Source organism: Ictalurus furcatus, chromosome 2 (assembly GCF_023375685.1).
Source record: "Ictalurus furcatus strain D&B chromosome 2, Billie_1.0, whole genome shotgun sequence".
In the NCBI taxonomy this organism is placed as follows: Eukaryota; Metazoa; Chordata; class Actinopteri; order Siluriformes; family Ictaluridae; genus Ictalurus; species Ictalurus furcatus.
Genome location: NC_071256.1, coordinates 4398081 through 4424918, shown reverse-complemented (window position 1 = coordinate 4424918; position 26838 = coordinate 4398081). Strand labels below are relative to the sequence as shown.

Sequence of the window (26838 nt, the reverse complement as noted above, 5' to 3'; positions counted from 1 at the left end):
TTTTTTTTTGTGTGTGTTGTTCCAATGCAAACAAAAGAAATAAACACGAGGACAACGGGGAAATCCATTCTCACACAAATTTACATTAGACGCTAAAAGTTTTGTATATTCAATATACAAATATACAACCCAATTCACTTTACCATAGATATATATATATATATATGTATATAAAATTGGGCATTGCAGGGGATAAACAATGCATGTTTGTGTAGTTTTGGTCCTACACAGGCCACTGTGTGCGTTTGTACCTCATCGGGCATGGTGAAGATGAGCTCGTTGTCACCATGTGCCACCAGGCCCTGCAGGAAGTACCCGCTGCAGGCTGCCAGCACGGCACGGTGGGCGCGGAACTGCTTGCCCTCCACCTGCACGGTGACATCGCAGAGCAGACCTCGCTCACGCTGCTCGTTCAGGCCCAGCAGGAGATTGGAGCAGTGCACCGTCGACTCATACACGTACATCGGGCCCTCCGGCTGCTCATCCACGGACATACCGCACACACCCTGCACAAGACAGGCAGAGAGAAAGAAATGTCAGCTTGTTATAGTATTGGTATGGCACTCGGTCATCGCTTTAACCACACTGTAATACACAGTCCCTAGTCCACACGAATCTGTTTAGAAGTTAAGACGCCCCAAACAAAACAAAACAAAACAAAAAAAACCCCCAACCAGTATTTACAAATTCTTCTATACAAGAATACAGGGGTGTTTTCTTTGTCGGAGATCGGAAATGATGAGGTTCACGAGGTTTAGTCCAATTCAGTATTAACTGCAGACGACGGTAGCCATTTCAGGCTACTACCCATCCTGTTAAAACCAGTTACAAAATGAGCTGAACTGGTTAAAGAGACACTATGCAAAGTAGCCTCGATAATGCTAGTATGCTAGTCTATTGCTAACGTCACTAAACCTGGTCTACACACACACACACACACACACACACAGTCATACACCCACGTGTCTTATGGAGCACTAAGACAACCATGTTTTCATACTTTCCATGTCAACATGCATCACAAACACACACACACTAATTATATATATATATACACACACACACACACACACACACACACACACACACACAGTATGGAAATACTGGAATTAAATGTGCCCTGCGTTTATAGCGTTAGACATGCCGAGATTACACTACACTAACGGTCCTCACACACACACACACACACACAACAGCGTGTATTTATTTTTCCTTTTTATTTTCATGGCAATGTGGTGAGGCTTTCAGCATGTGCACATGTGTGTGTGTGTGTGTGTGTGTGTGTGTGTGTGTGTGTTGGTTTGCTTCCTTGTGTGTGCTTGTTGAATTGAGCCGTTTGGTTCCGCTCCACTAACAGTCACGCTTCTGGCCTCCGTACATGCACACACACACACACACACACACACACACACACACACACACACACACACACACACATACAGACGCAGACGCAGACGCAGGCTTGACAGTAAAGTCTGCTGTGAATGACAGAGCGAGAGAAGGTTGGAAATGAAAGAACGAAAAGCTGAGAGAGGACGAGGGAAGAAATGAGAGAAAGTGCAGAGAAAGGTGTGAAATAGAGGAACTGGAAATAAGAGAAGAGACATGCAAAGAAAGGCAGAGAGAAGAAGGAGTGGCAAAAGAGAGTGAAAGAGGTAGGAAAAGAGAGAGAGAGAGAGAGAGAGAGAGAGAGAGAGATAAACGGATCATGAACGCAGAGATTATAAGCGAAAGAGAATGAGACAAAACTAGCGAGAGAGACAAAAAGAGAGGAGGGAAAAGGAAATATGTACGAGAGAACGATAAAACGCAGGAGAGCGAGAGAGAAGGAGAGATGCAATGAGGGAAGGAGAGAGAGAAAGAGAAAGAATTTGAGATACTAAGGAAGAGCAAAAGAAGCAAAAGCAAAAAAAAAACACATAAAAACAACGCAGAAAGAGTAAAGGAAAATGAAAGAGTGATTGAGAGTGAGAGAGAGAGAGAAAGAGGGAGGAGAAGATGGAGAGGAAAAAGAGAAAGTCGGTAAAAGAGATGTTGAAAAAGAAAGTGAGAGAGACAGTAAGGGAACGGTAGAACATGTAGTAAAAAGAGAAATACACAGGATGTAAAGAGAGAGAGAATGAAAGAGAGAGCGCGTGAGAGAGAGAAAGAGAACTAAACAGGGTCCGGGGTCAAAGGAGGTGAGTAAAAGAAAAAAGAACGACGCAGAGAGTGAAAGACAAAGAAGAGAGTGATAGAAAATGGGGGGAGGAGGTGAAGAAGAACAGGATATGTGAATAAATGAGAAAGAGAATGAGAGATGGAAAGAAGAGAAAACGGCGGGGGGGGGGGGGAAAGACATGTTAGGAGATGAAAATAGATGGAGAGAGAACGAGTGAGAAGACAAGAAAGAAAGAAAGAAAGAGTGAGCGAGCTAAAAAAAAAAAAAAAAGTGGGAGTCAGGTGTAGAGAAAAAGGAGGAAAAACGAGTACAAGTCTAGAGACTAATAACGAGGGGGTGGACGAGAAGGAGAGGAAAATAGAGAGATGCAGGAAAGAGAAAGAGAGAACAAGAATAAGAGAGAGTGTGAGCGGAGGATGAAGAGAGAGAAGTAAAAAAAAAAAAAGAGAAAAAAGTGAGAGAAATAAAAGAGACGTGACGATAAACGCGAGAACGAGTGCGAGTGAGAGATAGAAGGAATAATGGAAAGGTGAGAAGAAGGGAAGAGCGGTGTCAAGAGATAAAGACGGAGAAAGACAGAGAGAAGATGAGAAAAAAGAAAGATGTCAAACGCGCAAGAAAGAGGGAAGGATGAGAAAGAAAGGAAGGCAAAGAGGAAAAAAAAAATTGTAAAAGAAAGAGAGAAAGGAACATGAAGAGAGCAAAAAGGAGGGAAATAAACGAGAGGCTGAGAATGATTAGAAATACGGAGTTGGAGAGAGAGAAGGAAGAATGGAAAGGTGAGAAGAAGAGAGACAAACTAAAGAGCAAGTGCGAGAGAGGCTAATAACGAGAGAAGGGTGAGAAAGAGGTGGGGGGGGGAAAGAGCGAAAAGGATGAGACTGAGGAGATAAAAAACGAAGAGAAGAGAAATAAAAGAGACGTCGAGAACGATAAACAGTGAGAATGACTGAATAATGGAAAAGAGAGAAGACGCCAGAGCGAGAAGGTGAGAAAAAAACGAGAGAAAGAAGAGCACTCTCAAAACAAAGAGAAAGCGAGCGTAAAAGGGAGACGGACAATGAGGGGGGCGGACGAGAAGGAGGATAAAAGAGAGAGACGCGAGAAAGACAGACAGAGAAAAAGAATTTAAAAAAAAAAGAGAGACAGAGAGAAGGGAGGATAAATGGAGATGAAGCAGGAGAGAAATAAAAGAGAGATGGAAGTAATCAGGAAGTGCAAGAGAAAGAGAGAGAGAGAGGCGAGAAAAGAGGCAAAGAAGGAGAGACAAATAAAAGAGATGTCAAGAATGATAAAGAATGAGAGAGAGAGAGAGAGAGAGAGAGAGAGAGAGCGCAGTAAATAGGGTTCAGGGTCAAAGGAGGTGAGAGAAAGAAAAAAGAACGACACAGAGAGTGAAAGACAAAGAAGAGAGTGATAGAAAGTGGGGAGGGGGCGAAGAAGAACAGGATAGGGGAATAAATGAGAAAGAGAATGAGAGATGGAATAAGGGAAAAGTGTGAAGAGAAGCAGATTTCAGTCCTTTTTGTTTACATCACGAGGTCAGTTTTGGTCGTCGAGGTGCTCTGGGCGTGGCTCATCAGCTGCCCCGCCCACATCGCTAAATATCTGAGAAAGTTCCAAAGACTGAGGCTGCATTCTTTTCTTTTTTAAAAAAATGCACCTGTAGGTGTCTCGCCTACAAAACCCAGCTGAGGTGAGCTCGTCTCGTCTAGGGTCACCGTTGTCTAGCGCCTCAGCATCCACGCCATCACGCTGAGGAGGAAAGTCACGCCCGGGTCGTGAGCTCACGGAAACTCCAGAGCTGCAGAAATGGAACCGGGGGCCCACGAGCCAGCCGTCTCCTCTCACACCGAGTCTGACCCGAAACCACAGATCTCAGAGCTCGCGAGCTGCACCGTGTGTGCGTGTGTGAGTGTTGCGAGAGGTGCAGTATTGTGGTTAGGACGAGAAAAAAAAAAATAGGACAAACAAAAGCAGAAAGCATTGCGGTGGCTGTGTTTGTAGCCGACTGCGTTTCTAGACAAACGCGCAGAAAAAGCTGACAGATAACAACCGTCGCACGTTTCTGCTGACTAACACACAGGGAAATACACAGCTCACTATCGCTCATCAAATCCACACTAAGCTGGCTTTCCGGTCTAATGATGATATAATATCGTCATCCGGATGCTGAGAAATGCTGAGAAATGAGACGGCTCACACCGTGCGATACAGCTCTCAGATGATGAGAACGGTACGGGTATACCGCAGTCGAACTATTCCAAAAAATAAAGTTAGAGAGAGTTCTTTGCCATGAGGTGCCATGTTGAACTTCCAGTGACCAGTATGAGGGAGTGTGAGAGCGATGACACCAAATTTAACACACCTGAGACCTTGTAACACTAACAAGTCACATGACACCGGGGAGGGAAAATGGCTAATTGGGCCCAATTTGGACATTTTCACTTAGGGGTGTGCTCACTTTTGTTGCCAGCGGTTTAGACGAATAAATGTTACACAAGCTGTACACTCACTACTTTACATTGTAGCAACGTGTCATTTCTTCCGTGTTGTCACATGAAAAGATATAAACAAATATTTACAAACACGTGAGGGGTGCACTCACTTTTGTGAGATACTGGAGATATATATATATATATATATCGTCATACATAGACTTCAAGTATGATGACATGTAAGATGTCTTCAAAAAGATCATATAGGCCACGCCTAGTTTCCTAGCCGTTAGCAATACGTTCACAAGTTCCTGTACACAACGGCTGATCGGATAACCCGCCCTATACGCCTGGAAACTGCAACGCGTAGCTGTGTACGATGTTCAGATGTAGCATTTGTTCATCGATTCCAAGTCAAATACAGTAGACAGATCGAGCAAAGGGGTCGGTCCAGGGCCTTCTGATCAGTAGTCTAGAATCATAACCACTCAGCCACGGACCCAGAAAAACGCAGACGTTCCTACTTTAAAATAGCAAACCTGATTGGTCGACAGTCTTCTATAGTACGTTTATCGTTATACATAATACGTGATATATTAATACATCCGCATAAACATAATTACAAGAATAAATAAAAATTGTGTGTAATTGTTGATATGGTGATTTAGCTAATTCTTTTTGGAATGAGTCTCCAGCGTCAGTGCTTTATTACAGTCTAGTGATAACCCACTTCGGGGCGGTGACGGTAAATCCGCTAGGTGTTGGGCCGAATCCCACCACCCTATCGTATGAGTATTTTCCTATAACAGCACACACATGTAATGCATATGGACTTTTCTGCTGTTTATTTGGGTGAGAGAAACTATCCTATCAGCAAAGCCGTTAAACCACTGGTATTAAAATGCTGGTGTTCCCGAACCCTAACCCTAACCCTAACCCTAGGGATCACAGTTTGGTGATGTTAAAGAACGAATGAGGGCGTGGTTAATCCACTGACAGTGCTAGCTGCTCATAAACACGGCTCCTCCACGGTTGTTTGTTTGAGCTTTTCGAGTCAGAACTAAATCTGCGCACTGTATTGTCTGATCTCGGTTATTATGATGATGTTGAAGAATTCATCCTCGGCACGGACGAGGTGATGTCGTCGTGGCTACTTGTTCGTCCAGTTGCCTCCGGTTCTTGTTTATATGTTCCGCCGTGTTCCATTTTTCCCTTTCGGTTTTCTCCCTCTGTTGTTTAAGACACATAATGACCTGTCTTCCAAGAATAACGTTTCCAGATGTGGTTGCAAGCTTCGTCTGAACCCAAACACGGCGTTTCGGCGTCGGAATGCGCTTTCCGTGCCGGAGCATTTCCGAGGAACACGAGGACAACGCACTCGCACACATACACTCGCCACAAATGACTGGTTTGGGGTTAGCGTTCCTGATCAGAAGTGCTGAGTGTCGCAAAGCTGTCTTTCTCGCTCCCTCCTCTCTCATCTCGTTTATGCCGTCTTTTTCCTTCCACGCTTACCCGGAGCACCTCACTGCGGCGTTCCGCGTCTCCCGTCTCCCGCTCCGTTGGAGGCAGGACCGCGGCAGTGTTCTCGCGCGTTTCAGGCCACCGCAAGCAGGCGTGATCTTTTTTTCTCCTTAATGCTAATTAGCGTCAGAGTGGATTTCGCTTTTAAAAAATCGGACGTCTAGAGATGCACGTGGGTTTCCACAGAGGGTCAACCAACGCACCCGTCACTATTCACCTAAAGAATGTTTAAAACGCGAAAGGTTTTCTCCTCTTTCTCGTGTTCTCCTTTTAAATAAGGGTTCCAAGCAGAACCCTTTAAAAAAAAAAAAAAAAGTATATTACAGTATCTTTATATTATGAATAAATAACGTTATAATAAATAATATATCTATGCTAATTTTATTGAAATCACTTTATATGTAAATAAATAAATAAATAAACCAGTATATATTTCTATAACAATGTATGCACATTATATAATTCTACATAACCTGAAAATGATATACAAATATAAATGCATATAAAAGATTACGCCATACGTCATTATAAGAGTATATACATATGTTGATATAATTCTAATACGCACACGTTCATGTTATAAAACTTTTATTTTGACGGTTCTCGGTGTGGTCATTACCGCGGTCATGACCGAGTGTGAATTTTACCATGAAAATAGAGTGCGGCTGCACCCGTACCGGCTGTGTCTTCTCAAACACATGATGTGAGTACGTTGTAAACAGACTGGATTGAATGGGTGTTGTTTTGCAGGAGCGGTTTAAATGCTCAGTGTGTGTGTGTGTGTGTGTGTGTGTGTGTGTGTTTGAAGGCTGAAGGTGCTGGAACTGAAACCGCACCCCCCGTCTGTTCCATTTGGGGCTTAAATCTCTTCTGACGTGCAGAACTGGCACCCGTGAGGAGCGCCGTGTCTCCTGAGGAGCGTGTGTGTGTGTGACAGAATGTTGATATGCTTCGCTATACAGTCCCCCCCCACCGCCCCCCACTTCGACCGGTCCGCGAGTGTGACTGAGCAGAGAGATGCTGACAGAACAAAGCAAGCCAGTGCTTGCGCACGGCCCACGTGACCGACATCAAACGCATGTGCCATCACTTTTCACTCGACTCCCAACCCCCCATCAGGGGTGCCATGACAACAGCCTCCTTGGATAAGTCTCTCTGAGCACTTGCGTGTAGCCCTCCTGCGGCGTCTAGTGATGTGATCCGGCGTACACACAGCACCGGGCATCCTGCAGTTCTCCTGCCTCTGAAGCATCTTTAATGGCTCATCACTTTGCGCTTCACACACACACACACACACACAGGCTAAAATGCTCACTCACTAATGGTAGCCTTTAAGCTGCTGCGGCTCACTGTGCGATTATAATGGACGTTTACGCGAGTCCGTGTCTCGATGCACATGGCTATTAGTTTACACACAATTTCCCTAAAACGTCCTGTTAAGTGAATGGGCCTGAAAGCTTTCTAATCACGATATATATCTCATACGCAATCTCTTTTTATCGCTTTAAAAACACCGAGTGTATAAAACAGTAGGTCTATGATATTGGGTAACGTTATTTAGAGCACTGCAGCGTTTACTGTCTGGACACAGTGTTTGTTTTGGATTTCACCTCGCTTCCCATTTCCAAACTCGTCTCAAAACTGGTCCGTTCTCCTAAAGCGACCCGTAACCTCAGCCGCCACTTTAAAACACACCGCTTTGCTTATTTACGACTATATGGATGTGTCGTGTGTGTGTGTGTGTGTGTGTGTGTGCTGTTTTGAAAGCTATTTCCCTTAAGCTATTTTCATCGGTGTCTAATTTACTGAAAAGAGCTACGGAAATAAAATCTATCAGGAGGGAGGCGGGGATTGTGATTTTTCATGGTTAGGTATCAGCGAAGGATTTACTTCATGTCAGACATTCTATTGGCGTAATAAGAAGGGATGGTCATCAGGCGACAGAGAAAGCACTCTCTCTCTCTCTCTCACACACACACACACACACACACACACACACACTGTGCCTGTCTTTTACACATTTGAGGCAATGAACCTGTCCAGAGACAGTGTGAGTACATACACAGGTCAGTGCTTGAAATGCGAATGAGGCAGAGTGTAATGCTCAGCATGGCTTCTGTATTATGCAAGTCCTGCCCTTCAGTTTAAAAAAAAAAAAAAAAAAAAAAAAAAAAAAAAAGGTCAGTCGTCTTGCTGTTAGTGGAAAAAAGCTTGGCCTGTCAGATTCTTACACTGATGCACGAATATAGCGGGCGCTTTACATGCCTGTCCAGTAACTGGAGACCCCTGAAAAGAAAACCCGACTGTCATTTATGTCGTTTTCGTTAAATCCATGTTTAAACATCATCTTGTTGATCTGTTTCTGGTATATGGGTCTCTCGACAGAGTAGTATATAGTAGCACATAGTCTGGTATGACTGAAAACAGTTTGCCGGGATTACGCCGCTCGAAGTGAGATTTGTTGCCGGTCGCTCTAATCGTAGCTCGCCTCTTGCGCATGTAGCAGCTACATTGTTGTGAAATACAGAAGTGAGCTACACAATAGCTGCTAACAATGACGACGAAGCCAGCAAAGCTTGCGATTCGGTCTCCGTGTTGTTGTGTGTACGATCAAGGTGGCGTAATGGTCACATGATAGGGGCTTGACGAATCGGGGAAAGGATACGGCGCTGATCCAGAAGACCCAATCGGGGGGGGGCGAATGTAGGCGGAGCCACGCCTTCGTTCATCAAAAGTCTTCGTTTCGGTCCGTTTAGACGGAAACCCGAGCGCGGAGTTTTCAAACTAAAACGTTTCCAAAAGTTTCCGAGGGTGGAAAACGCATTGTAGAGTAGCGTAGACAGTAGTCAGGCGTAACCGTAGCAACGGTTAAACGCACGAGCGTGAACACGGCCTAAAATGACAGACATTACAGTTTATTGCTCTGGACACGTGTGCAGTCCTCGTGCCTTCCTGCAGCAGGACAATGCCATGTTCACGCAGGTGAGCAGGAACCCTAGGCGTCTTTCTTCTGGTGTTTTTCAGAGTCAGTAGAAAGGTCTCTTTAGTGTCCTAACTTATTGTAACTGTGACCGTAATCGCCTAGCGCCCGTAAACTGTTCCGTGTCTTAAAGGACCGTTCCACAGGCGCATGTGCAATAATTATTTATGGTCCATTGAACACGCGTGGAAAACATCGTATAGACCCTTTCCGATAAAGATCTGTCAAGCTGATTTGGATTTCACAAAATTATCTTTGAAAGCCCATCTAATGAAAAAGGGACGTTTCTTTTTTTTTGAGTATACTGATTGCTATACTAGAAAAAAAAAAAATAATAATAGAGAACATTTGATGGAGACATTTAGAGTTAAATCATGATACTATAGTCTTAATTACTTCATCTGTGGAGTCGCGGCGGGTTTTTTTCCGCCTTGTTTATTCATAATGTGCCGTAACCCCACCCGCAAACTAGTGATTAGACGTTTGGCGAAGACGTGAATGTTTTTGTTTTGTTTTTTAAGTCAGAAGTTAGAAACCCGTAATTAGGGTAACTCTGACAAGATGCGAATGCACTAGTTCTCAGGCAAGAACATTATAAAGTTAGAACATAAATTTAAACGCGTGAGCCGTAAAAAGCCAATCAATATCACCGGAAGGCCGCGAGCTTGAACGCCACCGTTCAGCCTCGAGTTGTTTACAGTAAAAGCTAGCGCCGGATGAATAAATGAAGAGAAGGGAGTATTATTTTATAAACAGATGACAAATCAAGCTAAAAAAGTCATTAATCAAGCCTCATTAAATGCAGGATGCTGAAACAGCACGCATGCATGCACATATACGGACTGAAGGTTTTCTGTTCTTTCTGGAAGGTGCACACATAATTCTGCATATCTGCATGGAATCTGCCGCGTCTCACAGGGACACGTCTCGTTTCGCGAGAGCAAAATCGCGGACAAATTACGGACCTGAGATTCTCAGCAGGCTTTTCCTCCTCTTTTTATTTTGTGTGTGCTTTTATTAGTGCCACACTTTGAGCAAATAATACCCACGAAAGAAATTACAACCACGCATGTTTTGAGCTTGCTGTAAGATACCTTTAATTACACGGCAAATGAGTAATGAGGTTTTTTTCTCTTCTTCTTCTTCCCCATCTCATTACTTACTAAGGTGACACTGGGACATTTATTGCTGCTTAAATTAGACTAATAATTGTAGAAACCAGCATGGGAGAGTTCAATCAGAGTTTCTCTGCAGGGCTGGACATATATATATATATATATATATATATATATATATATATATATATATATATATATATATATATATGTATATATTTATTTATTTATTCATTTTCATATGATTCATTTACATGTGATTCATTTTCATGTGATTCATTTTCATGTGATTCATTTACATGTGATTCATTTTCATGTAATTCATATTCATGCGATTCATTTACATGCGATTCATTTACCTGCGATTCATTTTCATATGATTCATTTACTGATTCGCTTCTCTTTAAATCCAGTTTTAGTCTGTGATATTACAAAGGTCTTTCCAGATTATTACTTCCCACACTGTATGAGATAACCCCAGTAAAATTGCCTGAATTCTATAATATAATTTGTTCACCATGTTAGGTTTAAATCCACTGGGCTGGACGTATATATAAAGATATATAATATTAATACCGTGATACACTGTCTGTATCAATATATTTATTTACTTATTTAGCTTTTATTTTTTAATTTTTTTTTTTTACAAACTCTGATGAGCGCTTAATATTTTGTACTGAATCTTCAAAACCGTAAAATGTTACGATTACAAAAAACAAGATTTTTATTTTGAATTGCTTTTATATGCTTTTCAGTGCACAATAATTTTATTACACGAAAAGATTTTTTTTTTTTTTTTAAAGCAACACTACTGTTTTGCTGGCTGTTTATTAGCAAACCTTTATGCTGTGATGTGATATGCTATTTTTGCTGTTTCATTCCAGTTTTCAACAATAGCAACAACTGAGCTGAGCTACATCCATAGCTATCAATCAAATCCCTGAGTACTATGATGACTGTGGTCATTGCATGGTCTAATGAACAACATGAATCTTTACAGCAATAATGCTGAAAACAACTCTCTGGACATCTTCCAGGTTTCCGGATAACTCTCCTATAGCTAACCAGCCAGGGAAATCATGAGACGTGTTTCAGGGTGTAATGAATCTGAGGAAATGATGCTCAGCACTAATTACAGCTACAAAATTCACTTTAGTGAGAAGTGAACTCATCGTGGCTGTTTTAATCTTTCCATTGTTTTGCTTTCTTATGCCGCTTTGCCACCCACACGCCAAACCAGTGCTCTCATTTTCTTAAAGGTCAGGAGAGATTACAAGGTCAGGGACAAGAAAATGGAAATTTTGTTTAAAAAAAAAAAAAAAAAGGAAAAAAAAAACCCCAAAAAAAACACGCTTTGACATTTGTTCCCTGCAAACATTTTTCCCTCACAGCTTTTTTTCTGACTGAAGCCAGAGTGTCGATCAACAGTATACAACAATAAACCCACTCAAAGACTAATCAAAGCTTCATTAAACTGGCCAGGCATCATGACAGTATATTCATAAACGATCATTAAAGCCCTGCTGAAGCAGCGTCTTGGCAGGCCGAGCACCGGTGCTGACTCAAATGAGAGCGAGAGAGAGAGAGAGAATATTATTCACCTTAATGGCTACATTTTTTTTCTGCAGCGCTGTTGTCAATGGACAGCTGCTGCTATTTCAGAATCAGTCAGCATGCCAAGTACAGTGATTTCTGCTTAGAAGGTTCAGACCTGGATTAAATAAATGGCAAAGAGCCAGCTGTGACTTTAGTAAGCGTGTGAAGTCAAGCGCCGTGTTTGCGGCAAGTGATGAACAGCTGTGATTCTGTAGCTGAAGCCATGCGACACTGTGGGTCAAAAAATCCACCACAGCAAATAAGCACTTGTCCTGATATATACTGCCTGCAGTGAAAAGCACAGAAGCAAAATAGCTTGTGTTTCTTTATAACAAACAGACGGACAGAGTGATAGATAGATAGATAGATAGACAGATAGATAGATAGATCAGTCAGATAGACTGACATACAGATATACAGACAGGCAGAAAGATAGACAGACAGGTATATAGCTAGACAGTTATATAGATAGACATATCATACACAGACAGACTGATGCATGCATAGAGACAGACAGACAGACAGTACTAAACAGACAGATAGACAGATATAGAGTCAGACAGATGGATGGATGGACAGACAAAAAAACAGAGACAGACCAATGGAAAGTTACACAGACAGTCTTGCAGACAGACAGACAGACAGACAGAGAGAGAGAGAGAGATAGATAGATAGATAGATCAGTCAGATAGACTGACATACAGATATACAGACAGGCAGAAAGATAGACAGACAGGTATATAGCTAGACAGTTATATAGATAGACATATCAGTTACACAGACAGACTGATGCTTGCATAGAGACAGACAGACAGACAGTACTAAACAGACAGATAGACAGATATAGAGTCAGACAGATGGATGGATGGACAGACAAAAAGACAGACAGACCAATGGAAAGTTACACAGACAGTCTTACAGACAGACAGACAGAGCAACAGATAGATAGATAGATAGATAGATAAGTCAGATTGACATACAGATACAGACAGGTAGAAAGATAGACAGACAGGTATATAGCTAGACAGTAAGATAGATAGAGAGATCAGTCAGACAGACAGACTGATGCATACATAGAGACAGACAGACAGACAGACATAGAGTACTAAACAGACAGATAGACAGATACAGAGCCAGACAGATGGATGGTGGACAGACAAAGAAACAGAGACAGACCAACAGAATAGACAGACCTGCAGACAGCCAGATAGATAAATAAATAGACAGACAGACAGACACCCAGAAAGATAGACAGACAGACAGACAGACACACAGATAGATCGATAGATAGATAGACAGACAGACAGATGATTCTGCGATTTTCACGTATGTATAACTATTTTTTGAACGTTGTACCATTTTTTGTTTGATGTAGCTGTGTGGATGGTTTCTTATGACATCATCTAGACTACTATAACAGTAATGCATTAATCATACCGTCACACAGTACATATATAAATGTTTATTTTTCTATGGAGAGACTATGCCAAAAAAGGAAGTGAGAGTAAGAAATAGAGTGGCAGTGAGAGAAAAAAAAGAAGAAGAAGAAGGAGGAGGAGGAACTCACTTGATTGAATTTCTTATTTCACATTTCACCGGGACTTTCCAGGTTGGCCATAGAATCAGCCGATGATGTCAGTGTTTAGGTTATCTACACGGCGCTCAGCGTCGCCACTCTGATTTAGCGCTTTATGATTTTGTTTCGTGCCCAAGAAGCAGCCCTCTCAAGCTCGTGTGGGTGTTCCTCAGATCCTCAGCTGATTGCGTCATGGTGTTGATCAGCGGGTGATGTATATCGTTCTCTTGATCCTTCCTGTGTGCTGAATGCGCAACCAGCTGAGTGTACGCCAACTGAAAAGCGCTCATCAGCTCGAAACCCCAGACGACTTTTCACGATAGTCGACCACAAGTGCGTAAATGGGATCTCTGATCAAAAAAAAGCCACTGTTTTGACCTTATTCTGAGATGACTAGGTACTGTCAAGGTCTTCCTGTCAAAATTAGTGCACACTATGATAAGGCAATAAGGCTGAGCTCCGGATACGTTCTACCGATCCATCGGATATACGTTCAGTCATCGCAGGCCTCGTGTTAGGGATGGTAAGTATGCAGCAGGTGGCTATTTTTAGCGGAGGACATGATGGTGAGTTCTTGAGAATTAGCCCGACAGGATGTCGTGGTTTAGCGGTCAGTGTCCTACCCGACTGACTGGAGGTTTGCGATATTATATTTAAGAACTACCAGCGAAACAGATCCGTAATCTTTAGGTGAGACGCGCAGCGATAAAGTGACCTGCTCTAGAAGGAGACGTGACGTCCGGCTCATTTTCGGTTGCGTCTTGAAACTTCAATCAGATGTTCCTGCAGCGACTTAAAGAGATTTGAACTTACACGAATCAAGTCAACGGGGTCAGTACGGTCTAAATTTGAAGGCTGCCCAAACTAAAGCAGAGAACAAGGAGTCTGTTAACGCCTTCGCTCTTGATCCAAGGCGTCAGCTCGAAACAAGTCCCGAGCCCCTTCCTGGGGTGAAAATCAATCAGATCGTCTGCCTGCACCACTGTGAATGGGATGAGCAAGCACCATTTCTCCTGAGACGATAAAATATTCATCGGTGAAGCTTCATTTGCCCTTGGTTGCCTGTGCGTGCCGTATCGAAACTACGCAATTACTAGAAGCGTCCTGAATTGTTCTACGAATCGGCTCTCCTTACACGTTCCTGTGCGATTACTGGTCAGACAAAGAAACTGGATATCACGAAGGAAGACAAATACCATAAATACTGGTTTGACTGTGTATGACTAGCAGAAGACGAGCGGTATGAAGACAGACAGACGGATATGTACATATATACCTAGACGGACCGATGGAATAACAGACACACTGATACAAAGATACAGAATCAGACAGACACACTAACAGATGTACCCAAAGAACAGAGATAAAGAGATACATAGACATACTAATGGAAAGATAGACAGATCTAGAGTCAGGTGGACTGTTAGATAAATCGAGTAAATACACAGACAGACAGACAGACAGACCGATGACGGGATGGACAGACACATGGGATGGATTTAGATAGTTAGGTAGATAGACGGGATGGACGGATGAACAGACAGACACTTCCTGGCAGGCAGACAGACAGACAGACAGAAAGTTAGACGAACCCCAACCACAAACAGCATCCACTGCAGCGCCTTCAAATCAGAGTTGTGTGTGACCGAGTACAAAATATGTGGTCATCAAACACACTGTCTGTAAATACACACACAGGATTAGTCACTAGGAAAGACCTCAGCGTCTGCACTTCGTCTCGGCGGACACGGCGTATCCGAGCCAAACGCACGAGCACTCTTCAACTCTACAGCATGGACCTATGCATATGCATATGCATTTTTAAAAGGTAAACAATGTATTCAAGTATGGCTAGAAACATATTATCTCGTTCAATTCGTTACCTGCAGCTGACAGACGGTACGATATCCCGACACGGTACAGACCATGATGACGTTTCGCGAAAGTTGCACATTGAGAATTTTACGTAACACAGCGTTATGCGAAAGAAAAAAAAAAAGATTCTAGATCTCAGTCGACGACGCAGCACGGCTACGGATGCGTCTTCGACGTGCACACACACACACACACACATCACAGAACACAAGGCCACTTCCTTTGTTAGCTTCATAACCATGCAGACAGACAGGTAGACAGACAGAGAGATGTGCGGTTACCTCGGAAAGTTACACATGCACTCCGGTTAAAGCATTGGCTTCTGGGAAAGCTGAGACATTCCAGATGTGAGTGAGAAAAAAGTCCATGCTGCCCCTTTAATCAAGCCGAGCACAAGAGTGCACACTAAAGCTCCTACAGAGAATGATGAAAAGCCTGCTGGTGTCACAGTGTGTGTCGTGTGTGTGTGTGTGTGTGTGTGTGTGTGTGTGTTGTGTGGTGGGGAGGAAGGCAAGTTGGCCCCGGGATGGTTAAAAGCAGCTCGGGTGAATCATGACTTCCCACATTTGTAGGTCAGAAAGCAGCATGACTCATACGCTGGGCTTACATGGTAACAGTCAGAACATGTGACACACACACACACACACACACACCACACACCACACATCCTTAACAGTGGAGCTATCTTTTGAACACTAATGATAGTGGAGTAAGCAGGTGTACATCAAGTAGCATCGATGCCTCACAACTTCACGGCCTGAGCTCTCGTGTGCCGCGGGTTTCCGGAAGGTTCTCCGGTTTCCTCTTACCATCCAAAAACATCCCGGTAGATGGGTCGGAGACTCTAAACTGCCCCTGAGTGTGTGAATGGTGTCCTGTGATGGGTCCGGGATCCTATCTGGGACGTATTCGCAGGATCGACTCCACCAGGATAGGCTCTGGATCCACCACGACCCTGACCCTGACCCAGATGAAAGTTCTTACTCGAAACCGAATGAATGAATTTAGAAGTTCAGGTTCTGACCAGAGATAGATGGGTTCAACTCTCAGGACTTCCAGAACCATTGATCAAGACCCTTCACTCACGACTGTTCGGGTATACGCCTGGATTTGGTTTGATTTGATTTAAAGTAAGTCAGAGTTGTGGTAGATCAGGAGCCTATGTAGTCTATAATAGTCCCGCTCTGGATGGGACACAAGTCCATCACGTGGATAAACACATTCACACCTAGGGACTATTTAAAAACAGCCAATCCACCTACCGGCACACATTTTCGGGACGTGAGACCGGAGACCCCAGTGAACCAGAGACTACGGCGCTACGAGGTAGTATCACTACGAGTGCCAAACACGAATGTAAAAATTCATCACTGATTTCCGTTTATGCCCACAAAAGCGGAACTGTTCCCTCCCAGCGGTTTCTTCCTTTTTTTTTTTTTCACCAAAATGGGATTCTGTGGAATTTCATCCTTGTCTTCGTGGATGATCCAAGGCTTGGGGGTTGTCAGTTGCTAAGGATCTGTAAAGCCCCCAGAGACATAGCTGGATTTTGGGCTTTATAAAAAAGACAGAGAGAGAGAGAGAGAGAGAGAGAGAGACAGAGAGACAGAGAGAGAGAGAGAGAGAGAGAGAGACAGAGAGAGAGAGAGAGAGAGAAACAGAGAGAGAGAGAGTAGAGAGAGAGACAGAGAGAGAGAGACAGAGAGAGACACAGAGAGAGAGACAGAGAGAGAGAGAGACAGAGAGAGAGAGAGAGAGAGAAACAGAGAGAGAGAGACAGAGAGAGAGAGAGAGAGAGAGAGAGAGAGACAGAGAGAGATAGAGAGAGATAGAGAGAGAGAGAGAGAGACAGAGAGAGAGAGAGAGGAGAGAGAGAGAGAGAGACAGAGAGAGAGAGAGACAGAGAGAGATAGAGAGAGAGAGAGAGGAGAGAGAGAGAGAGAGAGACAGAGAGAGAGAGAGAGGAGAGAGAGAGAGAGAGACAGAGAGAGAGAGAGACAGAGAGAGATAGAGAGAGAGAGAGAGGAGAGAGAGAGAGAGAGAGACAGAGAGAGAGAGAGAGGAGAGAGAGAGAGAGAGAGACAGAGAGAGAGAGACAGAGAGAGAGAGAGAGAGAGAGAGACAGAGAGAGAGAGAAAGAGAGAGAGAGACAGAGAGAGAGAGAATCTTAGTTGGATCTCTTGGGTCTGCAGATCCACACACACACACACACACACACACACACACACACACACACACAGGCTGGAATGTTTAACCACTATAGACTCATTCTAAGACCACACGGGCCACTGTTTTAAGTACGTGACCCATCAGTCACGGCACTGATTGACTGACTCCTCGAATGGCCGATTTATTCAAATCTCAGGCGAATCCAAACAGAAGTTGGAGAGAGAGAAGAAAAAAACCCAAAAAAACAACACGCATTCTTCTCACGCTTTGGTTCATAAACTGCTGCTACTGCTCTTAAACAATTCTTGCCTTAAGGCTGAGCATTCAGGAAGCAGTCTAATCTGGTCTTCAAAACCAGCAGCAATCAACAAAGCTAATCCTTACCGTGAGCAGGTTTGTTTTTCTGCCTCTCCAGCAAAAAAACCCACACACACACACACACACACACACACACACACACACACACAAGGATACCTGCATACAACATACAATAGCAACATTTTCCCTTTCAAGAAATGTTCAAACCCGAGGACTCGGCTAGGGCAAAGAGAGGAGCAGTGATTGACGTGTCTGAGGCGTGCACTTGCACTTGCACGACTCTTGCGTGCATTACAACCACGACGCATTTCGGGCATGCAGAAAATCTAACGTGGATGGATGCATGAAAAAGTAATAAGATTTTCCTGCATATACAACGCAAACCTCAAACCCCAGCACAGGAAACACAGACTGATGGAAAATCTCCCCATAGGAAAGAAGTGACACATAAAACCGCCTACAAGTACACGCCCACGCCTGTGTGTGTGTGTGTGTGTGTGTGTGTGTGTGTGTGTGAGCAGGACTGTGTGCAGCAGAACATAAAAATATGAAAATGAAGAATTGTTTTCTCAGCTGCAGGCCTGAAAACAAGCATGAATAGCTCACTAATCATTAGCCCGTAAGAACCGCGAAGACGTGTATCACAGCGTTGTTGAATTCTCAAATCTGATTGGTCAGGACCTGTGGAAGGTGAGAATGTTATCGTTTCTATGGTAACAACTCATTCACAGGGAGAACGCTCCAGGTAAACCGACTTAGCGAAACGTACGTACAGAAGCCGCAATGGAGCGCGAGTGCAGCGTCAGGACACTGGTTAAGAATCTAGTGACGAAAAGGGTGCGAGTTCAAATCCCATAATTATCAGATAAGACAAAGCCAGTGATTTCTTATCATTTCTTCCGCTAAAACCCTCAGCTTTGTGCACGAATACGAGCACCACACCTTAATAATCACTCGCTTATGTACCGTCTGGAATGCGGTGTCTGGCGAGGGCTTGGTGTATCTTCGTTTAATCCTTTTAATCCTTCTGGAAATAAGTGATGAGTCAAATATCAAAGATTTTTTTCATCGCGGCAAAGCCAGTGCTAGTGAAACCTTGTTTAATATGTCTGAAGAGCGTCGTTATCTGATGGCGAGGCTCAGGGCTTTAGCTCGCAAATCCTTGTTGTGGTGGATTCGACCACAAGGATACTGATGATAACGGCTGTATTAGAAACAAACAGTTGTTTGAACTTATTCGTCGTTCATCTCTCCGAATATCCCGCGGGCTTATTGTTTTTAAAGGGTAGCGAATCTGTTCGCTTGCAGTCGAGGTCACACGTTTGCGTACGCCTTGCGGAATCTGCAAAATGTCCGTTTTTGTCGATTGAAGAAAAAAAAAGAGGGATCGTAAACAGCGCGTTGTTTTTTATCGAGTACTGCCGTGAATGAGCTATTTCACGTAACAGATGTTTTCATATACATCGGTACGTTTACGTGGACAGCAATAATCCGATATGAACCCGATTAAGACGATACCCTGATTAGGAAACTAGCACGTAAACGGAGATTATCGATGACCTTAATCCGACTGAAGTCATACTCGAAGTAAACACGAATCGGATTAAGACGTGTGGAGTATTCCTGGTTGAGGCGCGTTACAGACACGTACACACCTTAATCACGCTATTAACGTCGTGTGAGGGTTTTCACCGCGTTTTACGACAGGACACGTACACACACGGCAGCGCTCGACCGTTTGACGGCAAACAAGAGAGCACGGCTGCGTCCCAAACCGCGTACTTGCCCGATATATAGTTGGAGAAATACACGTATATCAGCTACTGTATAGACGGTAAGTACGCGGTTTGGGACTCAGCCCACGGCTTCAAGCAGTCGTCTATTAGCACGTACAGCACGTAAACGTGAAGTAAACGTAGTCACTGTCCATAAGACACACTACTAAGTGAATTCACACAAATGAACGAGTTCAAAAGTTTACACACCCTCGATTCTTAATACTGTGCGTCGTTACCTGGATGATCAACGACATGATGTTTTGTGAGAGTTCCTCACGAGTCCCTCTGTTTGTCCTGAGCAGTTAAACTGCCCACTGTTCTTCAGAAAAATCCTCCAGGTCCTGCACATTCTTTACTTTTCCAGCATCTTCTGCATGTTTGAGCCCTTTTCCAACAGCGGCTCTATGATGAGATTCGTCTTTTCACACCGAGGACGACCGAGGGACCCGTACACTATTAAACCGTTACGAAAAGTGCAAACGTTCACTGATGCACAAGAAGGCGACACGATACCTTACGAGCCGGGGGGGGGGGTGTAAACTTTTGAACAGGACGATCGGCGTAAATTGTTATGATTTTGTTTAAAGATCTTTATTTTTTTTCCATTTTGTACTGCCCTTCAGAAGCTACATAGCATATTTACATGTTTCCCAGAAGGCACAATAATAACAAGTGACACTTATGACCTCGAAAAAAAAAAAAAAAAAAAAAAAAAAAAGGTCGCCAATCCTTATATGATGAATATAATTAGGCCAAGTTTTGTTTTTTGTTTTTTTTTTTCCCCCCCATAACGAAACGACACTTTTGGCTCGTGGACTCTACGCTATATAGAAAGGCTTTGCAAGTGTGAGTGGTAGTGTGAGTGCCTCCGATTCCCACCTCCACTAAGATGAACATATGATGAATTATAAATTAGGTCTCACATTTGCATAACCCAGATATACGAACAAGGCCATCGATAAGAACCCGCTTAAAGAAAAAAAAACAAACTCATACGAGCAAAGAAGTGAAAGGAAGCGCCGTTAACGTTCATTTTCACCGTTTATATCAATATTAATAACGTATGATTAAAGCTCTTTTAATAACCTCATCCTGAAACAGTGCTCAGGCTCATTGTTCATTGTTAGACCTTCCTATGGCCCCTGAACCGTCACACACACACACACACACACAAAAACCCTTACATTCATCACTAAGCCTCTTTCAATAAAACTATTTTCGAAAGCTTCCTTTGGACAGCTACGGCTTTTATAAACCGCAGGACTTAGACCAACATGGCTACAGCGTGTTGTGACAGAGGCCTGAGATCACTGGCAATGCCCTACCTGAATCGCTGCAAACGTGCCAACAGGATTAGCGCAGACCAGTCACACCCTGTACGCGACTAATTTCAGACGGTAGACAAGTCGGATCGCTCATGTACCAAGTTCCCAGACTTAAAGAACCCTTTGTTTGTTTGTTTTTTTAACCATTTGTAGCCCGTAATTACCCGTAGATATCAAATCTCTTTCCTACTTGATAGTAATGTCACGTGACAGCAGTGCCCACTTTGTCTTGTGTTACATTTTGTACTAAAGACGAAAATTGGAAAAAGACCAGGTGATGTTTTTCCAATCTTCAACTCTCTAGATTGGACGCCGACTGTAACTCCTGTTCTTGGAGGACAGGAAAGGCGCACGTTTCCCCCTCGTTTCAGTGTTTGACATGAACACGTACAGTATCGGAGTGATTTTATGCATCGTGCTGCCGCCACACGATTGGCTGATTCTCTGAAGTGTTCACCCCCGGGCTTGAACTTTTCCACGTTTTATCGTGTTAGAAAGTGGGAATGAAATGAACTGAATCATAATATTCACATGGGAAGAAAAAAAAAACAAAAAAACAATCCAGATAATAGATTATTGCGTAATTATTGTGTGATTGCATAAGATTGTGTGCAAGATTCTTATCAGAAGTCACATCATTATCTCAAGTGTCAAATGATGCCAGCAGAATTCAAACTGTACCTTTGAACGGTCCACAAAGCGATGTTAAAATCCATTGCGGACAAAAAGAAGATTAAGAAGAAGAAGAAGAAGAAGAAGAAGAAAATACAACCATGACTACATCTAGAGGAGGCCATCCACCAAAACTGAGCGACTGTGTAAAGAAGAGAATCGTCAGAGATGATACCAATCAGCCTACAGTGCATGTCTTTGGACTGAGGGAGGAAACAGGAGTACCTGGAGGAAACCCCAAAGCACAGGGAGAACGTGCAAACTCCGTGCACACAGGGCGGAGGTGGGATTTGAACCCTCGACCCCCGGAGATGCGAGGCAGACGGTGCTAAGCACTAAGCCACCGTGCTCCTTGTCAAAACATCATGGCCTGTGTCCGCGATTTCCACAATCAAATCCACACGGATAAACTCGGACACACTCCAGGCGCGCGTCCTCATTTGTGACCCCACGATGCTACGATTTACGATTCGTCGATTTGATGTGTCAAATGTAAGCACCGTGATGAGTTCTCCACATCGACATTCATCCGTCACCTCCAGCATGACTCACAGCTGTCTGACAGAAATCGGACACGAGTACAACGGGGTTCAAAATCTGCTAAAAATTCATCACGGTTCAACGCCTCCATCACATCAAAGGTCACATCAAAAGGTCAGATTAAAGAGGCAGTACAGCCTTTTCCCCCACCCAAACCCAAACCCTAAATAACGCTATTCTATAAATAAATAATTAAAGAAAAAGACACAAATAAACCAAACCTACTTTAATTGTGTGTGTGTGTGTGCGTGTGTGTGTGTGCCTGAGTGAACACCATCACCGATTAAAAGGTTAGAATTCCGACCTGCGCAACCGAGAAACACTGTGGGTTTGGGGTTTAGCATGCACACACACACACACACTCACACACACATACACATGAGAGTTATGTATGAGTCATAACAAGAGGAGAAAACTCTCTCTGTCAAACACACACACACACACACACACATATACACACATATACATACATACATACATATATATATATATATATATATGTGTGTGTGTGTGTGCACAATGGAATTATTTAGATAAGTGTAACCTTCATGAGTACCTCAGTCACGTAGGAGGTCTCAGCCCACTATCAGCTTTGTTATGGTGCGTGCGTTTCCTGTTCAGTGGGGGACGTTTGGGACGAAAGTGATGGAGATGGCCTTATTTCTATATCTGGGTTATGCAAATGTGAGACCCAGTTCATGTTCAGCTTGTAAAATTCCTTACTGAAGGTGAGAATCATACACACACACACACACACACACACACACACACAGGTTAATTATATTACCTACAACTGATTGAGAACAGTTGACTCAACACAACAAGAGGAAATGAAGTCAATATCAGGTGTAGCTGTTTAAATAAAACCGTATTATGAGTGAAAATATCTGCAAACATATGCAAATATATGCAAATATGCATAGTATATGCAAATCGATCGAGTATTTTTTTATTTGGAGATTGTTATAAATTCAAAATCAAGCGTTTCTGGTCTCAACGTGACCCCCCCCCCCCCAAAAAAACAAAAAAAACCCAAAAACCCTGTATATAGGTGATGATAGGAGATGAAAACATCATAAAAAAATAATCCACTTATTTTATATGTTATTTCTCAAGCGTTTTAGTCCTGGCTTAAAAAAATACGACGTTGTTATTTGTACCTCTTGTCGTTGAACAGTATTCGAACCAAAGGGCTTTTGAGAAGAAGGACTGCCTCTAAATTTGAAATGCAAAAGTTTGCACACCCTTAGGAACAACTGTATTTAACGTTTGAGACATCCAGTGTGACGGGTAGCTAAGACGTTCCTTTTTTTTTTTTTTTATCATATGTAACAAAAATGGTCAAATATTAGCCATTTGATTTTATATATATATATATATATATATATATATTAATGTGAAGACATACACTGTAAGACATTTCGAGTTGATTAAATTTAGAAACGAAAGCTCGTCTGCTACCTTTATATATATAAAAAAAAAAACCCGTGAGTAAAGATATCCTTTGTTTCAAGACAATGGATTAAATGAAGTTTCGTTTTTGAAACCATATAAACTTGAGTTCGTTATAAAAACTTTTGGATAAATTGCAGTTAACGAGAACAAATAAGTTCACGTGACTTCACGCTTTACAGTGCGGGGGGTGTAAACTTTTGCACTCAACTGAATATATTATTATTTATTTATTTATTTATTTTTACTCATTCCAAGCTTGAAATTGTGGTTTTCGTCTTCTATTAGCAGCTAGTCATTTCTAATTCTAAGCATTTTTATTTCTCGAGAAGTATCGGCCAATTCTGAATCAATTTAAAGCTTGGAATGAGTAAACGCGGCTTGAAAACAGACTGAAGAATCTTATTTTTCTGTGTGTTTTTTTTTTTTTTTTAAATTGCGAGTTTTTTTGTGCTTTTTTTTTTTTTTGCGAAAAACTACTTGAATCGGTGAATTCGCAATCGCACGAAATTGTTCGGTCCTTCACGGTGATGTCTGCAGGTAAATGACACCTTCCGGCTGTATTCATGTTCGCCAACGTGAATCGAAGAGGGCTTTGGCTGAATGTGCGTTGTGATGATGTCACATGACGAGTCTTGGACCAAATTTTGCGGACGGTCTGTGGAAATGTAGAAAATTCCGAATATCGTGGAGTTGATTTAATTTGATTTAGCGCTAATTCCTCCGATCCTGGTAATCCTGGTGGGACTGCACTAGCATCTTGTTTGTTCTCTCGCTTGTATACAGTTAAGTATATAAGCCAAAAATAAATAAAATCCAGATTATCAAGTTAGTGGAAAACGTAAAAGTTAGAGCTTTGCTACAAAAAGCGCTGCCACTGGAGACTCCTTTCTCAACAACGATTAAACAACCATTCAATCACAGCAAACGCCTTCATCTTAAATGAAATAAAATTAATCTAAGAACTCTTAATAACAGATTAATAGCATCGACCGTCAGTGATTGGCGTGATATGAAAACATTTAACGTTTCAGTATTAGTATTCCTAAATTATAAATCATTTGGACACGTGTGGAATGACTCAGGAGCTCTCACTGTGTTGGGAAATCGATACATATCTGGCAACATACCGAATATATCTTGATTAACAGACCGGCTAAGGCAGCCGAGCTGAATTACATTACTGCTGATGCTTTCTAGGAACACGACTCGCCTATACGCACCTGCACGGTATTAAAAACATAAAAAGAGCCAAAGAAATGATACACAATGATATGCAGATAAAGACGAGTCTCCTGTTATTAAAAAGATACCTTTCCACTCCACTGCTCATTTCAAAGCACCGCGATGCACGCATCGCTCACGCTGTTTCTTCAAGAGCTCTTGCTGCTGATCTTGCACAAAGTCATCCTACGTATAAAAGACGTTTTTTTAAAACAAAAAATAAAATTAATTTAAAATTATAAAACAACCTCAAAACAATAGAAACCATCACAGAAATCACAAACCATCAGCTAACCATTAAAACCATTACGATTACTATTATTGGTCCTTAATGGTACCCATTAAACGAAAAATGCCACCGATAGAAGGCAACAAAAAACTACTTTGGGGTGGTAATAGTAGCTCAGAAAGTCAGAAAGTAAATAGGTGAATAACGTCGTGTTTATGTCAAACATGTTCGATAGAAATAGATACTATATCAATATGTAAATGCTACATAAGGCCATTTATAGTATCACAGAGAGTCCAAAACCAACCTGCTGGGGAAAAAAAAAACCCAATAGAAACCATCAGAGGAATTCTAATGGTTTCCCTTACAAATACCATTACAAACCATCATCTACGCCATTAAAACCATTACCATTACTGGTCCTTAATAGTATCCACTAGACGCAACATGCCATCAATAGAAGGCAACAAATTACCCGTAGAGACCCACCGGGGCCATTAAAACCAATACAATTCCCATTCTAAAACCATTAGAACCATTCAAAATTCTATGAGGGTTTTTATTGTTTTGTTTTTTTTTTCTTCAGCTGGACACATTTACATGATTCGCTCCTAAAATCACACAGAAATACCAAATAAAAATACATACATTACGCGGAGACATCAATATAAAGCCGTGATTCTGCGTCCGCCTCTAATCTCATTTAGTTATATTAGGGCCCTCGAAACTTAATCATAGCCTGTCACTCTTGCTTGACTCACCATTTCAGGAAAACAACATGCTATTAATTTATTAAATTAGTCACCCCTGAGAATGAGAGCGAGAGACCGAGAGCCAGGCGAGCCAGGCTAACCGCTCGTCACTGCTTACATGAGTAACGGGTGTTTTCACTCTGAACTTCTGGGGCATTTCTTCTCCTCACGTCAGAGTTGAAAGAAACCACTTCCTGACAAGCCTGCCATTTTTTAAATGCTCTGTAAAGAAGCTGCGAGCTATTAAAGCTAAGCTTCGGTGCTAGTCAAGGACATATCAAAAAAAAAATATATATATATATTATATATATAAATATATATGTCAAGTTGTATCTTGATACGTAATATAAAACACGGCACAGATATGTGGCTATAACAGAGCTAAAACCTTATTACTGTAACATGTCAAATGAATACAGGTAATATTTTATGAAGGGAAGCATGAGATCAGTGAGTAATGTTTGCTAACACTAATGCGAGCTATCCTTCAGAAGTGCGCTGAATCATTCATCTGTTTATATCACGTATTAGCCTTGTGTTCCAGAGATGTTAGAACGGTGTGGTTTTAGCTCATACAGCCTGCTAGCTAGCATCCAGCTTACTAACTAGCGACATCTATGATAGCATAATATTATTAGCATCATTAGCATTGCCTCAGAATTGCAGTGATAAAGCATGAAAGGCAGATTCTACCTCTCTGTAAATGTGTGTGTGTGTGTGTGTGTGAGTGAAGACAGTGCTAAGATGACTGTGCATGAACACCTGCATGTGGTGTGTGTGAATTGGTTGAACACATTTTGGACTTTCCCTTCACTGCCTGTGAAAGGTCATTACTCGATAGTTTAGCTCATTAAGACTCTGTGTGTGTGTGTGTGTGTGTGTGTGTGTGTGTGTGTGTGTGCTGAGTACAAAAAGAAAAAAACGAAAGAAAGAAAAAAGACAGCCCACAGTGTGGACAGCATGGCAGGACGCCTCTCGTTTGGCAAACGCATTCCACTGCTATTTGCAGACGGGTGAACCAGCAGTGCGGCGGTTGGAGACGCTACATCTGGCCGTCCCCGTCTCCACCCGCCTCCGTTCCCTCCTGGAATCCACATGCGGTCCTGCATCGCTC

At 42.5% G+C, this 26838-nt stretch overlaps 1 protein-coding gene across 4 annotated transcripts in view; it reads right to left on the bottom strand.

The window, feature by feature from the left end:
- bach2b (BTB and CNC homology 1, basic leucine zipper transcription factor 2b) overlaps nt 1-26838 on the bottom strand; it is a 107281-nt gene that overhangs the window by 25716 nt on the left and 54727 nt on the right. For 2 of the 4 annotated variants that reach the window (XM_053643948.1, XM_053643940.1), the window contains exon 2: nt 252-506. In XM_053643948.1, the coding sequence (XP_053499923.1) occupies nt 252-494 (243 nt within the window). In that variant the 5' untranslated portion in view covers nt 495-506. Of the gene's footprint in view, nt 1-251; nt 507-13381; nt 13453-15546; nt 16145-26838 lie in introns of those variants that run through there. The other 2 variants (XM_053643959.1, XM_053643966.1) reach the window with 2 other exon arrangements.